At 44.7% G+C, this 13,361-nt stretch overlaps 1 protein-coding gene across 1 annotated transcript in view; it reads left to right on the forward strand.

Moving 5' to 3' along the window:
- The window catches only part of RASSF9 (Ras association domain family member 9), a 46,790-nt gene extending 34,153 nt beyond the window's left edge, over nt 1-12,637 (forward strand). The window contains exon 2 of the mRNA XM_009901456.2: nt 10,946-12,637. Within this exon, the coding sequence (XP_009899758.2) occupies nt 10,946-12,224 (1,279 nt within the window). The 3' untranslated portion in view covers nt 12,225-12,637. The remainder of the gene's footprint in view (nt 1-10,945) is intronic.
- The last annotated feature ends 724 nt before the right edge of the window (nt 12,638-13,361 follow it).

Genomic DNA, 13,361 nt, shown 5'->3' on the forward strand with positions numbered 1-13,361 from the left:
GTCCAGCATTTTGGTTGATATATATATGTATATAAAAAATGGTAGTAATAAATTACATAGTAAATGGAGTAGGGAGCATTTCTACTTAGCTGTGAAATTGCAATGTGTAAGTGCCAAATTTAGTTACCCTTATGGAATTGACAGCGGTCTGAACCATTCTTGTATACATTTCTCAGACAGCAAACCAGAACCTGACTGGATTACTCCAGTCTGTATTTAGCCACTTGAAAATGGTCTAATTAGTTGAAGGTGGCCACATAGAGCTCTTGAATTTAATGAAAGAGAGAAATTGCTTCATTTGGGGACTCATCAGAGCAAGCAGCGATGGTTTATGCTGTGAAGACTTTCTGCTTGGGTGTCTGCTCTCATGACAGAGAGGCACTTTGATCGTGGGTTTATAATGAAATCTTAACTTTCAGATGCTTAAGTGAGGAGAATTCCACTTTGTGTATGCAGAACCTACTCTCCACTTTCTATGAGAAAAGCACAGCTTAAAGAGAGATGTTTCCTAGTAAGAGTCTGACCTCAGTGCCAGGGGAGGTCATGGAGCAGATCATCTTGAGCGTAATTATGCACCATATATAGGACAACCAGGCAATCAGGCCCAGTCAGCATGGGCTTATGAAAGGCAGGTCCTGCTTGACGAGCCTGATGACACTCTATGACAAGATGACCCGCCTAGTGGATGAGGGGAAGGCTGTGGCTGTCATGTACCTGGACAGTGTTTCTCATGGCACTCTCATGAAAAAAATGGCTTGGATGGGCACTGGCAGGCCAAAGGAGTGGTGGTGAATGGAGTTAAGCCCAGCTGGCAGCCTGTCACAAGTGGTGTTCCTCAGGGCTCAGTGTTGGGAGCGCTTCTGCTGAACATCTTTATCAGTGATCTTGATGAGGAGATAGGGTGTGCCCTCAGTACATTTGTGGATGACAGCAAGTTGAGTGGGAGTGCTGACCTGCTTGAGGGTAGGGAGGCTCTACAGATGGACTTGGACAGACTGGATTGATGGGCTGAGTTCAGCTCTATGCACTTCAACAAAGCCAGGTGTTGGGTCCTGCACTTGGGATGCAAAAACCCCAGGTAATGCTACAGGCCTGGGAAAGAATAGAATAGAATAGAATAGAATAGAATAGAATAGACCAGGTTGGAAGAGACCTTCAAGATGGAAAGCTGCCCAGTGGAATGGGACATGGGGGTACTGATTGACAGGTGGCTGAATATGAACAAGCAGTGTGCCCAGGTGGCCAAGAAAGCCAAGGGCATCCTGGCTTGTATTAAAAATAGTGTGGCAAGCAGGACCAGGAAGGTGGTAATCCCTCTCTACTCTGCATTGGTGAGGCCACACCTTGAATATTGTGTTCAGTTTTGAGCATCTCAGTACAAAGAAGACATTGAGGTGCTTGAGTGAGTCCAGAAAAGAGCAACTAACCTGAAGAAGGGCTTAGAGAACAAGTCTTAATAAGAAGCAGATGAAGGAAGTGGGTTTGTTTAGTCTGAAAAAAATGAGGCTGAGGGGAGATCCAGTTGCTCTCTAAAAGGAGGTTGTAGTGGCATGGATGCTGGTCTCTCTTTCCAATTAACTAGTAAAAGAACAAGAGGGAAAGGCCTTGAGCTGCACCAGGGGACGTTTCAACTGGACATTAGGAAAAGATTTTTCACTGAGAGAGTTTTTAGGCATTGGAAGAGGCTGCCCAGGAGGTGGTGGGGTCACCATCCCTGGATGCATTTAAAAGTTGTGTTGATGTGGTACTTGGGGATATCACTTAAGTGTTGGACTTGGCAGAGTTAATGCTTGGACTTGATAATCTTGAAGGTCTTTTCCAATGTAAATGATTCTGTGATTCTGTGGTAATATCTCCTTGCATTCTGTAATCAAGTCTTTAATAGTTTTTATGCTGTGACTGACACAGAATGGTTTAGGTTGGAAGGCACTTCCAAATGTCACATAGTCCAACCTCCCTGCAGTGAGCAGGGACATCCTTCACTAGATCAGGCTGCTCAGAGCCTTGTCTGGCATCACCTTGAATATCTCCAGGATGGGGCTTTAACTGCCTCCCTGAGCAACCAGTTCCAGTGTTCCACTACCCTCATTCTAAACAACTTATTCATAAAACCCAACCTAAATCTATTCTTCTCTTATTTGAAACCATTGCTCCTGGTCCTGGCACTGCAGGCCTTTGCAAAGAGTCCCTATGCAGCCTTCTTGGAGGCCTCCTTCAGGTGCTGGAAGGCTGCTATTAGGTGTTTCCAAAGGCACCTCTTCTCCAGGCTGAACAACCACAGCTCCCTCAGCCTGTCTTCATAGGAAGGGTGTTCCAGGGCCTCAGTAACCTTTGTCGTCCTCCTCTGGACCCATTCCGTCAGGTCCATGCCCTTCGTTTTTGTTTGACACTACCTGAATTAATTGTGATTAAAGAATTAAACAATAGGGTTTTAGAATAGTATAGAGTAGAGTAGAGTAGAGTAGAGTAGAATAGAATAGAATAGAATAGAATAGCATTAACCAGGTTGGAAAAGGCCTTTGAGATCATCAAGTCCAACCTATCACCCAACACCATCTAACCAACTCAACCATGGCACCAAGCACCCCATCCAGTCTCTTCCTAAACACTTCACTTCTTTCTGGGAAGAATTTCTTCCTCTCAGCCAGCCTAAACCTCCCCTGGCGCAGCTTGAGACTGTGTCCTCTTGTTCTGGTGCTGGTTGCCTGGGAGAAGAGACCAACCCCCACCTGGCTACAACCTCCCTTCAGTTAGTTGTAGAGAGCAAGAAGGTCTCCCCTGAGCCTCCTCTTCTGCAGGCTAAGCAACCCCAGCTCCCTCAGCCTCTCCTCACAGGGCTGTGCTCCAGACCTCTCTCCAGCTTTGGTGCCCTTCTCTGGACACCTTCCAGCAACTCAACATCTTTCCTAAATGCATCCAGAAAAGTTCTTGTGGTAGATAAAAAGTACCAGTGCCATCTTCATTGATCAGCTAAGTGAGAACTGCCCACTGCCCAAAATCAAAGCTGGTGCTGGTCTCTTCTCCCAGGTAATTAGTGGTAGAACAAGAGGGAATGGCCTCAAGCTGTGACTGGGCAGGCTTAGACTGGACATCAGGAAATTTTTGTCATGGAAAGAGTGGTCAGGCACCAGCTTTGTTGCCCTTAAAATGGTCCATGGTAGGCCACATCAGTTTACTATTTTTTTTAGTGGAAAACAGCCAAGAACACTTTTGATGTTTTAGAACGCATTGGAATTCCATGGAACTATAAGCTTATAAAAGACTTGCTAATTCTTTTCTTGATCAAAAAGAAAAATCCACAATTTAATGAGGCTGCTGAATAAAACCTGAAGATAATGTAGCCTGTGCCAAACACATGGAAAAAAAAATAATGAAAGAATTTGCACTTGAGAGTTCTGTTTGATCCATTAATTACAGTGATGTTCAGAATATCTTTTTGTTGTCTTCTTTCCTGTAAAAGTTGGCAATGTAATTACAAGGTGCATCTTGTATGTACTACCCAGGCCTATATAGGTATTTATAAGTAGGTATTTTCAGGTATAAGCTGCTTGATCTCTTTGTGAGATCCCTACCCATGCATGCATTATCAATGCCTGCAATTCTGCTTTTAAGAATAGAATAGAATAGAATAGAATAGAAGTAGAATAGAAGTAGAATAGAATAGAATATTATAGAATATTATAGAATAGACTAGAATATTATAGAATAGAATAGAATAGAATAGAATAGAATAGAATAGAATAGAATAGAATAGAATAGAATAGAATAGAATAGAATTAACCAGGTTGGAAGAGACCTTCAAGATCATCGCGTCCAACCCATCAACCAATCCAACCCACCTAATCAACTAAGCCATGGCACCAAGCACCCCATCAAATCTCCTCCTGAACACCTCCAATGATGATGACTCCACCACCTCCCCAGGTGGATGGCCTTGAATATTATAATTCTCAATAGTTCTGGGCCCCTCAGTTTAAGAAGGACATCAAGACACTTGAACGTGTCCAGAGAAGGGCAACAAGGCTGGGGAGAGGCCTTGAGTACAGCCCTGTGAGGAGAGGCTGAGGGAGCTGGGGTTGCTTAGCCTGGAGAAGAGGAGGCTCAGGGGAGACCTTCTTGCTGTCTACAGCTACCTGAAGGGAGGTTGTAGCCAGGAGGGGGTTGGTCTCTTCTCCCAGGCAACCAGCCCCAGAATAAGAGGACACAGTCTCAAGCTGTGCCAGGGGAAGTTTAGGCTGGAGGTGAGGAGAAAGTTCTTCACTGAGCGAGTCGTTCGTCATTGGAATGTGCTGCCCAGGGAGGTGGTGGAGTCACCGTCCCTGGAACTGTTGAAGAGGGGATTGGATGTGGCACTTGGTGCCATGGTTTAGTCATGAAGTCTGTGGTGACAGGTTGGACTCGATGATCTTCGAGGTCTCTTCCAACATTAGTGATACTGTGAATATGTTAAATATGCTATAGAAAAGCCTTCTACCAGAAAAAACATACATCAATGTAAAGTCTGGGCAGACAGGTGCATCATAACTGAAAAAACAACAACACCAGGGGGGTGAGAATCAGCCAAAAATGATTGAAAACAGCAATTTAAAAATGTTGTTTTGTGTCCATATTGTTTGCAGTGATCCTGTAGAGATTGCTTTAAGGTGAACAATGTTTTTTTGCCATCAGAAGCTTGCTCAACTCCTGCTGAACGCTGTGGGAAGCCCATGTGAAGGATGGGTACAGCAAAAAAGTATTTTATCAGTAGGCTAATATTATGGGGTACCTAGGGGCTTTCCAATCTGTTTGAAGATTTATGAGTATCACAGCTAAGAAACTGGCTTCATAGGGAAGTTTAAAGGAGCCAGGAGGAAAAGAGGCAGTAAGGCTCTGCTTAACTCCCATCATCTGTTACATGCTGGAAATGAGGGCTAGGAGAAAATGTGGCAATCAAACAGCAAGAGTTCTGCAAACAAACTGCATGAGACTCTCAGGAGAATGCTCTGAGAGTGAGATTAGGATAGGATAGGATAGGATAGGATAGGATAGCATAGCATAGCATAGGAATAGGAATAGGAATAGGAATAGGAATAGGAATAGGAATAGGAATAGGAATAGGAGTAGAATAGAATAGAATAGAATTAACCAGGTTGGAAAAGACCTTTGAGATCATCGAGTCCAACCTATCATCCAGCACCATCGAAGCAACTAAACCATGGCACCAAGTGCCTCATCCAGTCTATTCTTAAACCCCTCCAGTGATAATGAGATAATACTCAATACCTGAAATGTATTTATTGATTACAAAAATCCAAGCAAAGACACACTAGGAATTTACTGTCTCAGAATTCTAATGTGGTATCTCGTATATTTTATGGCCTGTATAAACTGAAATTCAATGACTGCTACTTTCCTTTTATTTCGAGGTCATAGAATCACAGAATTATTAGGGTTGGAAGGGACTTCAAGGATCATATAGTTCCAACCCCCCTGCCATGGGCAGGGACACCTCACACTAGAGCAAGTTGCCCAAAGCCACATCCAGCCTGGCCTTAAAACCTCCAGGGATGAGGCTTCCACCACCACCCTGGGCAACTTGTTCCAGTGTCTCACCACCCTCATGGTGGAAAACTTTTTCCTAACACCCAATCTGAATCTACCCACTTCTATGTTTTTTCCATTCCCCCTAGTCCTATCACTCCCTGACACCTTAAAATGTCCCTCCCCAGCTTTCTTGTAGCCCCCTTCAGATACTGGAAGGCCACAATTAGGTCTCCTCAGAGCCTTCTCTTCTCCAGACTGAATATCCCCAACTCCCTCAGTCTGTCCTCATAGGAGAGCAGCTCCAGCCCTGTGATCATCCTCATAGATCATACTCTGGACACCTTCCAGCACCTCCAGATCCTTCCTGTAATAGAGACTCCAGAACTGGACACTACTCCAGGTGGGGTCTCACCAGAGCAGAGTAGAGGGGGAGAATCACCTCCCTCGACCTCCTGGCTATGCTTCTCTTGATGTAGCCCAGGATGGGATTTGCTTTCTGGGCTGCAAAGTTCACACTGCTGGCTCATGTTGAGCTTCTCATCCCCCAGCACCCCATGTTCTCCAGGTCAATTATTTATTTATCAGTAGTGAACATAGTTTGAGACCCTTTTTTTTTTTGGATAATTCATCCTGTGCTTAACAGCTCTGTAGTTTGTTTGGGTTTTTTTCTCTTGAAAAAAAAAAGGTTTATTCTTTTTTTTTTTAATGCAAAACAAATACTGAGTTATCTTACAGTCACATATGACTTACATTGTAATTATATAAGTTTCAGTTAACTACCAGTCTGTCAACAAAGACATTTCTACAGCATTCTGTACTCTGTAAGCATAAACCTTCTTACAGGTGCTGACTTTTTGGCTTGTGATGTACTTAACATTAATGCCATTCAATCTGTTGTTGTCTTTCCTTCCCTCCCCTCCCATTTAAACTTAAATGTTTCTGTTTCTTTGTGCCATTTTGCTTTGTGACATATGATTTCCAAAACAACCCCATAAAAACTGACCTTCATTATTAAAATAAAGCTGTCAAATATTGGTCTGTAAGAGGGAGCTATTGAAATGGATAATCAACCAAAACACAGATTTTGCAGAGGAATGTTCTAAGACCTGGAGCAATCTTAGAATCACAAAGGTTGGCAAAGACCTCCAAGATCATTGAGTCCAACTGGAGGCCAACACAGTCTCAAGCTGTGCCAGGGGAGGTTTAGGCTGGATTTGAGGAAGAAGTTCTTCACAGAAGGAGAGATTGGCCATTGGAATGTGCTGCCCAGGGAGGTGGTGGAGTCACCAGCACTGGAGGTGTTTAGGAAGAGACTGGATGGGGTGCTTAGTGCCATGGTTTAGTTGCTTAGGTGGTGTTGAGTAATAGCTTGGACTTGATCTCAAAGGTCTCTTCCAACCTGGTTAATTCTATTCTACTCTGACCACTAAACTATATCCTGAAGCACCACATCTACACACTTCTTGTACACCTCCAGGGATGGTGACTCCACCACTTCCCTAGGCAGCCTGTTCCAACTCCTCACCACTCTCTCACTAAAGAAGTTATTCCAAATGTCCAATCTAAACCTCCCTTGGCACAACTTAAACCCATTCCCTCTCCTTCTGTCACTAGTTACTTGGGAGAAGAAACCACCACCACCCTTGCTCCAACCTCCTTTCAGGCAGTTGTAGAGAGCAGTAAGATCTCCCCTCAATAAGATCTCCCCTTAGCCTTTACTCCTCCAGACTAAACCACCCCAGCTCCCTCAGCCACTCCTTGTATGATGCCCTCCAAACCCCTCACTAGCCTTGTTGCTATTCTCTGGACAAGTTCCAGGACCTCAATGTCTTTCCTATTCTGTGGCACCCAGAACTGAACCAAGCACCGAAGCTGTGGCCTTCTCTACCCCTGCTGGACACAATGACTTTGATCCAGGGCAGGATGCCATTGGTCTTCTTGGCCACCTGGACACACTGCTGGCCCACATTCAGCCAGCATGTTCACATTCAGCCAACCTAACTGGACAGAGGTCTCCTGTGTGATGAGTTAATAAACTCATTCCTGTAGGTAATTTTAGTATTCATTTGCAGTCTCCTGTCTTTTGAGGATTGTTACCTCCTGGTTGTCCTCCTGGCTGCTAGAGCTGAGTCAGTCATAGTTCACTTTATTGGATTGCAGTGTGTCTGTGAAGCTCTGTGATAATTAAGAAGGAAAAATAAATACTGTATTGCTTTAATAGTCATAGGGCATAACCCTAATTAAGCCAAGCAAAACTTTATTTCTGCTACAGCTTGGAAGACAAAAGAGTACTGCAAATGAATAACCCCAGATAGAAAGAAATGTTGTATAAAGCTCTTTGAATGTTGTCTGAACCACCATTTTAAATTTCAGGATTCCTCTGCTAGGCTGGGTTAAAATTCATTCATTCAAAGGAATTATAGAATCTCAGAATGGTTTGAGTTGGAAGAGACCTCTAAAGGTCATCTAGTCCAACCCCCTCTACAGTCAGCACGTTCATCCTCCACTAGATCAGGTTGCCCAGAGCCCTGTCTAGCCTGACCTTGGGTATCTCCAGGGATGAGGCCTCAACCAACTCCTTGGGCAACCTGTTCCACCACCCTCATGCTAACAAACTTCTTCCTAACACCCAGTCTACTCTTTTCTAACTTCAAACCATTGCCCCTTGTCCAGCCACTTGGAGGCCCTCCTCATGTATTGGAAAGCCATGCTTAAGGCCTTCCTGGACCCTTCTCTTCTGCAGGCTGAACAGCCCCAGCTGCCTCAGCCTCTTCTCATAGAAGAGGTGTTCCAGGAACTGGAAGTGATGTCCTCATCAAATAAAGAAATGTGTCTTTCCTCAGGGAATTTATTGTTTTATCATTTTAGGCAAGAGGCCAAATCACCAGGTCTGGGCAGGAAGCAAATTATGCCTGTGAAGACTAGAGGATGGGAATATAGTAGACAGGTTCCACAAGGACACTGAGAATTGTTAGGGCTGGAAGGGACCTCAAGGATCATCTAGTTCCAAGCCCCCTGCCTTGGGCAGGGACACTTCACACTAGAGCAGGTTGCCCAAAGCCACATCCAGCCTGGCCTTAAAACCTCCAGGGATGAGGCTTCCACCACCTCCCTGGGCATCCAGTGCCAGTGTCTCACCACCCTCATGGGGAAGAACTTCTTCCTAATGTCCAATCTGAATCTACCCACTTCTGGTTTTGCTTCATTCCCCCTAGTCATATCATTCCCTGACACCCAAAAAGTCCCTCCCCAGCTTTCTTGTAGGCCTCCTTAAGATAGATTGTAGGCACATCACAGTCTAAGGCTGCTCAGTCCAACTTAAGAGTTAACTGCAAAGTGAATTTCTACATTTGGTCAGCTGAATCACTCTCTGGTGTCCATTGATTGCATTAATTAGACAGCTATGGTAGCCATAATGGGATCTTAGACACCTGAAATTAGGTGTCTTGATGTACAAGGAAGTCCCAGATGCTAATGTCATGTCAATAACACATTCACTGGAACTAGTAACTAACTAACTAAAGACAAATTAAACTTGCAATGTTTTCTGGCATTGATGAGGCACTTGGTGCCATGGTTTAGTTGTTCAGATGGTGTTGGGTGATGGGTTGGACTTGATAATCTTGAAGGTCTTTTCCAACCTGGTTAATTCTGTAGTCTGTATTACAAAGGTTATAAAACAGAGACCTATCTATGCATTCTCTCACAGTTGGTATTTCCTCACAACTGACTGTAATTCAGGCTACTTGATACTTCAGTAAAAGAAACAACTTTCTTGAGACCTGTTAGTGAAAATTCATAGTGGAAGACCATGGTGTTCATGCTTGTGTGGGTGCAGAGGTGGCAAAAGAGCTATAGATTTGTCCCACCATCAAGGTCCTTTCACTTACCTGGTGTCCATCTACATTCAGTGCATATTTGGAGGTGTGATTCTCCCTTTGGGAAGCCTCAGTGATATGAAGAGCTTACAAATGTTTGTGAAATAGCTGTGTGATGGGAAAAGATATAGATATGCAAATCTGAAAGTTACATTGTCCTAGGCCAGTCTGGAAATGTACTGGAGATTGCCAAACCTTATCAGTTGTTGTTAGTACACACTGACATGCATGAAGCTTAAATTTAACAAAGGACATTTTTGTTTGAGATTCCCTTCCTGCTGGACAAGGAATAATATTAAAGCAGGAGTTGAAATGGGTACATTTTTCTGTTACTTAATCAAAGGTATTTCTTCAGGTGATTTTCTTGTACAATAAACCAGGAATTTCTCAAGACAGAATCATAGAATCATAGGATGGTCTGGGCTGGAAAGGACCTCCAAAGGTCATTTAGACCAACCCCCCTGCACTCAGCAGGGACATCCTCAACTAGATCAGGTTGCCCAGAGCCCTGCCTAGCCTGACCTTGAGTATCCCCAGGGATGGGGACCTCAACCACCTCCTTGGGCAACCTATTCCAGTGTTCCTCTTAGCCTCATGGTGTAGAAAATTTGTTCCTAACAAGTCATAATAGAATTAATCAGGTTGGAAGAGACCCTTGAGATCATTGAGTCCAACCCGTCATCAATACTATCTAATCAACTAAACCACAGCACCAAGTGCCCCATCCAGTCTCTTCCTAAACACCTCCAGTGATGGTGACTCCACCACCTCCCTGGGCAGCACATTCCAGTGGCAAATCTCTCTTTCTGTGAAGAATTTCTTTCTAGCATCCAGCCTAAACCTCCCCTGACACAGCTTGAGCCTCTGTCCTCTTGTTCTGGTGCTGGCTGCCTGGGAGAAGAGACCAACCCCCACCTGGCTACAACCTCCCTTCAGGTAGTTGTAGACAGCAATGAGGTCTCCCCTGAGCCTCCTCTTCTGCAGGCTAAGCAACCCCAGCTCCCTCAGCCTCTCCTCACAGGGCTGTGCTCCAAACTCCTCCCCAGCTTTGTTGCCCTTCTCTGGACACCTTCCAGCAACTCAACATCTTTCCTAAACTGAGGGGCCCAGAACTGGACACAGGACTCAAGGTGTGGCCTAAGCAGTGCTGAGTACAGGGGCAGAATGACCTCCCTGCTCCTGCTGGCCCCACTGTTCCTGATACAGGCCAGGATGCTATTGGCATTCTGTGCTGCCTGGGTACACTGCTGGCTCATGTTCAGCTGGCTACTATCAACCAGTTCCCCCAGGTCCATTTCTGTCTGGCTGCTCTCCAGCCACTCTGACCCCGGCCTGTAGCACTGTATGTGGTTGTTGTAGCCAATGTGTAGAACGCAGCACTTAGATGTGTTCAATCTCATGCTGTTGGGCTCTGCCCATGTGCCCAGCCTGGCAATGTCCCTCTGCAGAGCTCTCCTACCCTCTAACAGCTCAACACCTATAGTGCTTCTTCATGCCGTCTGTGCTATTGATATGTAATGTATATCTGGTCTCTTCTTTTCCAGGTCTCCCAACAAGGACATGGCTTCAAATGAAAGAGAGATTGTGGTCTGGGTTTGCCAGGAAGAGAAGATTGTGTGTGGCCTGACAAAGCGCACAACCTGCGCGGAAGTGGTTCAGGCGCTGCTCGAGGAGCATCAGACAACGTTTGGGGAGAAAAAAGTCCTCTTTGGAAAGCACAGTGATTACTGCATCGTAGAGAAATGGAGAGGCTCGGAGCGAGTGCTCCCTCCGCTGACCAAGATTCTGCGGCTGTGGAAGGCCTGGGGGGAAGAGCAATGTAATTTGCATTTTGTGTTGGTCAAGTCAGATGCTTTCCTCTCGTTTCCATTATGGAAGACAGCTGAAGCCAAGGTGGTGCAGAACGTAGAAAAACAATGGGAGCTCAGTCCAGCAAATTACATGAAGATGTTGCCGATAGACAAGCAAAAGAAAATCGTGAGGAAGACTTTCCGGAAGCTGGCCAAGCTGAAACAGGACAGTGTCCAGCAAGAGAGGGATAATATGGAAACACTGATTCATCTGATCATTTCTCAAGATCACACCATTCATCAGCAAGTCCTCAGAATGAAGGAGCTAGACATGGAGATTGAAAGATGTGAAGCAAGATTCCATCTGGATCGCGTGGCCAATGACGGAGAAAATTACGTGCAGGACTCCTATTTAATGATCTATCCAAGCGAGGCTGAGCAGCAAGGGGGCAGGCCAGATGATCAAAAAGAGATGCACGACTATTTGAGCAAAAGTGAGGGAATGTTACAGGTTGAAGAGAGACTGAAACATCACAAGCAATTAATAGAGAAGCTCTGTGCTGAAATTGAGAGAGAGGTACACGGCATATGCACAGAAAAAATCGGAGACGATGGCCGCACGGAAGGAGCTGCTACTGCTGAACTGGAAACCTCAAATTTGGAGAGTGTGAAATATGAGCTGGAAAAAAGCATGAAAGATGGCCTGAGAATCAACTCCTACCTTAGCTGCATTCAGAAGGAACTTACGTACAGGGACTCGCTGCTTCAAAAGAAGGAAAAAGAATACGAACTTCTCACAGAAGAGTTTAATTTGCTGCATGTCAAAGACAACATTGAAACTAGGCTTCCATCAAATGAAGAGCCATCCAAGGGCAGTGACATCTCCAGTAGCAGCACTGCTGTTCCCGACTTTGTTCATAGAGTGACAACTGCTCTGGACATAAATGATACAGACTCAGACACTGGAATCAGCTCCACGCACAGCCAGGACTCTGAAATAGCTTCAGGGGACTTGGTGCTGTTGTCGACATAGTCAAAAGCAGTCACACGTTTAGGGAAAGTTCATACTTTTGGAGGATATTTATAAGAGGTAGTAAACCTTGTTGTCTTGAAAGTTCAGCCCTTGGGAGACGTTAAAGCTGTGGCACCTCTTTAGCAAAGCAAACAGGGTCTTTTTATGTGTTTATAGCATACTTGTGCTTCAATGTGTGGGCAGTCTCCTTGGTTAACTGCTAATAGGTGCAAGGTTGTTGGCTTTGCTAAATCAGGAGAAGACTGTTTAGAACCTGTAATACTGATACGGTGTGAAAACAGGAGCGTTCTGACTGGCTTGGACTGAAAGTCAGGAGATTTGACATCCCATAACTTTTGGGTTCACTTCTGCATCTCTCTGACTATTTAGGACTGTGAATTGGAGGTTATAGCAAAACTAGATGACGGAGAGCCTGATTTTGGGTTGGTTTTTTTTTTTTGGCTCTGTTACATTAGCTTTATTCAGATGGAATTTCCCTGCCATGAAGCTGCTGCAAAGGATTAGATAATCAAGTATGTAATCTGTTAAAAAATAGTGGTTTGGTTTGTTTCTTTTTAATATTGTAGGAGAAGAAAAAACAAAAGGCAGTTGCATTTATGCTGTGTATTTAGATTGGTTTGGGTTTGACTTATCAGAATGATATTTTCAAGAACCAACCCAAAGTCTCTTTTGAAAAAGAAAACCAAAAAGCCTTACACGCAGAGATTTTTAATCTCCCTTTGCTTTCAGCAGCGTTTAACTGCTTTGAAGATCCTTAAAACACCCCCTACTTATCTGCTGTTACCCTGCAGTTGCCCCAGTGATGCTTAAGTCCACATAGTCCCTGCCAGCGGGCATGTCAGAACTGCTTACGTCCTGCTTGTGCGAGACGCTCAGATCCCAGGCTCACGCCTAACCCCAGGGGCATTTTCAGCAAGGCTTTCTCTTGCTTATCTCCCCAGTCAGATCCAGTGTTTTAGACCTCCCTCAGATCATGACTACCAAATAAAGCATAACAGAAGGGACAGGCAGGAACCAGACATTTTTGGCTCTGGCTAGACACTGTTTCCCAGCAGTCACGTAGTTACTATTTTCACATAGCAGGTAGGTTGTCAAATCCCTTCTCGTGCTGTTTTGGAACAGGAATATGGACCTGTA

The sequence above is a fragment of the Dryobates pubescens genome, chromosome Z (genome assembly GCF_014839835.1).
Source record: "Dryobates pubescens isolate bDryPub1 chromosome Z, bDryPub1.pri, whole genome shotgun sequence".
NCBI lineage: Eukaryota > Metazoa > Chordata > Aves > Piciformes > Picidae > Dryobates > Dryobates pubescens.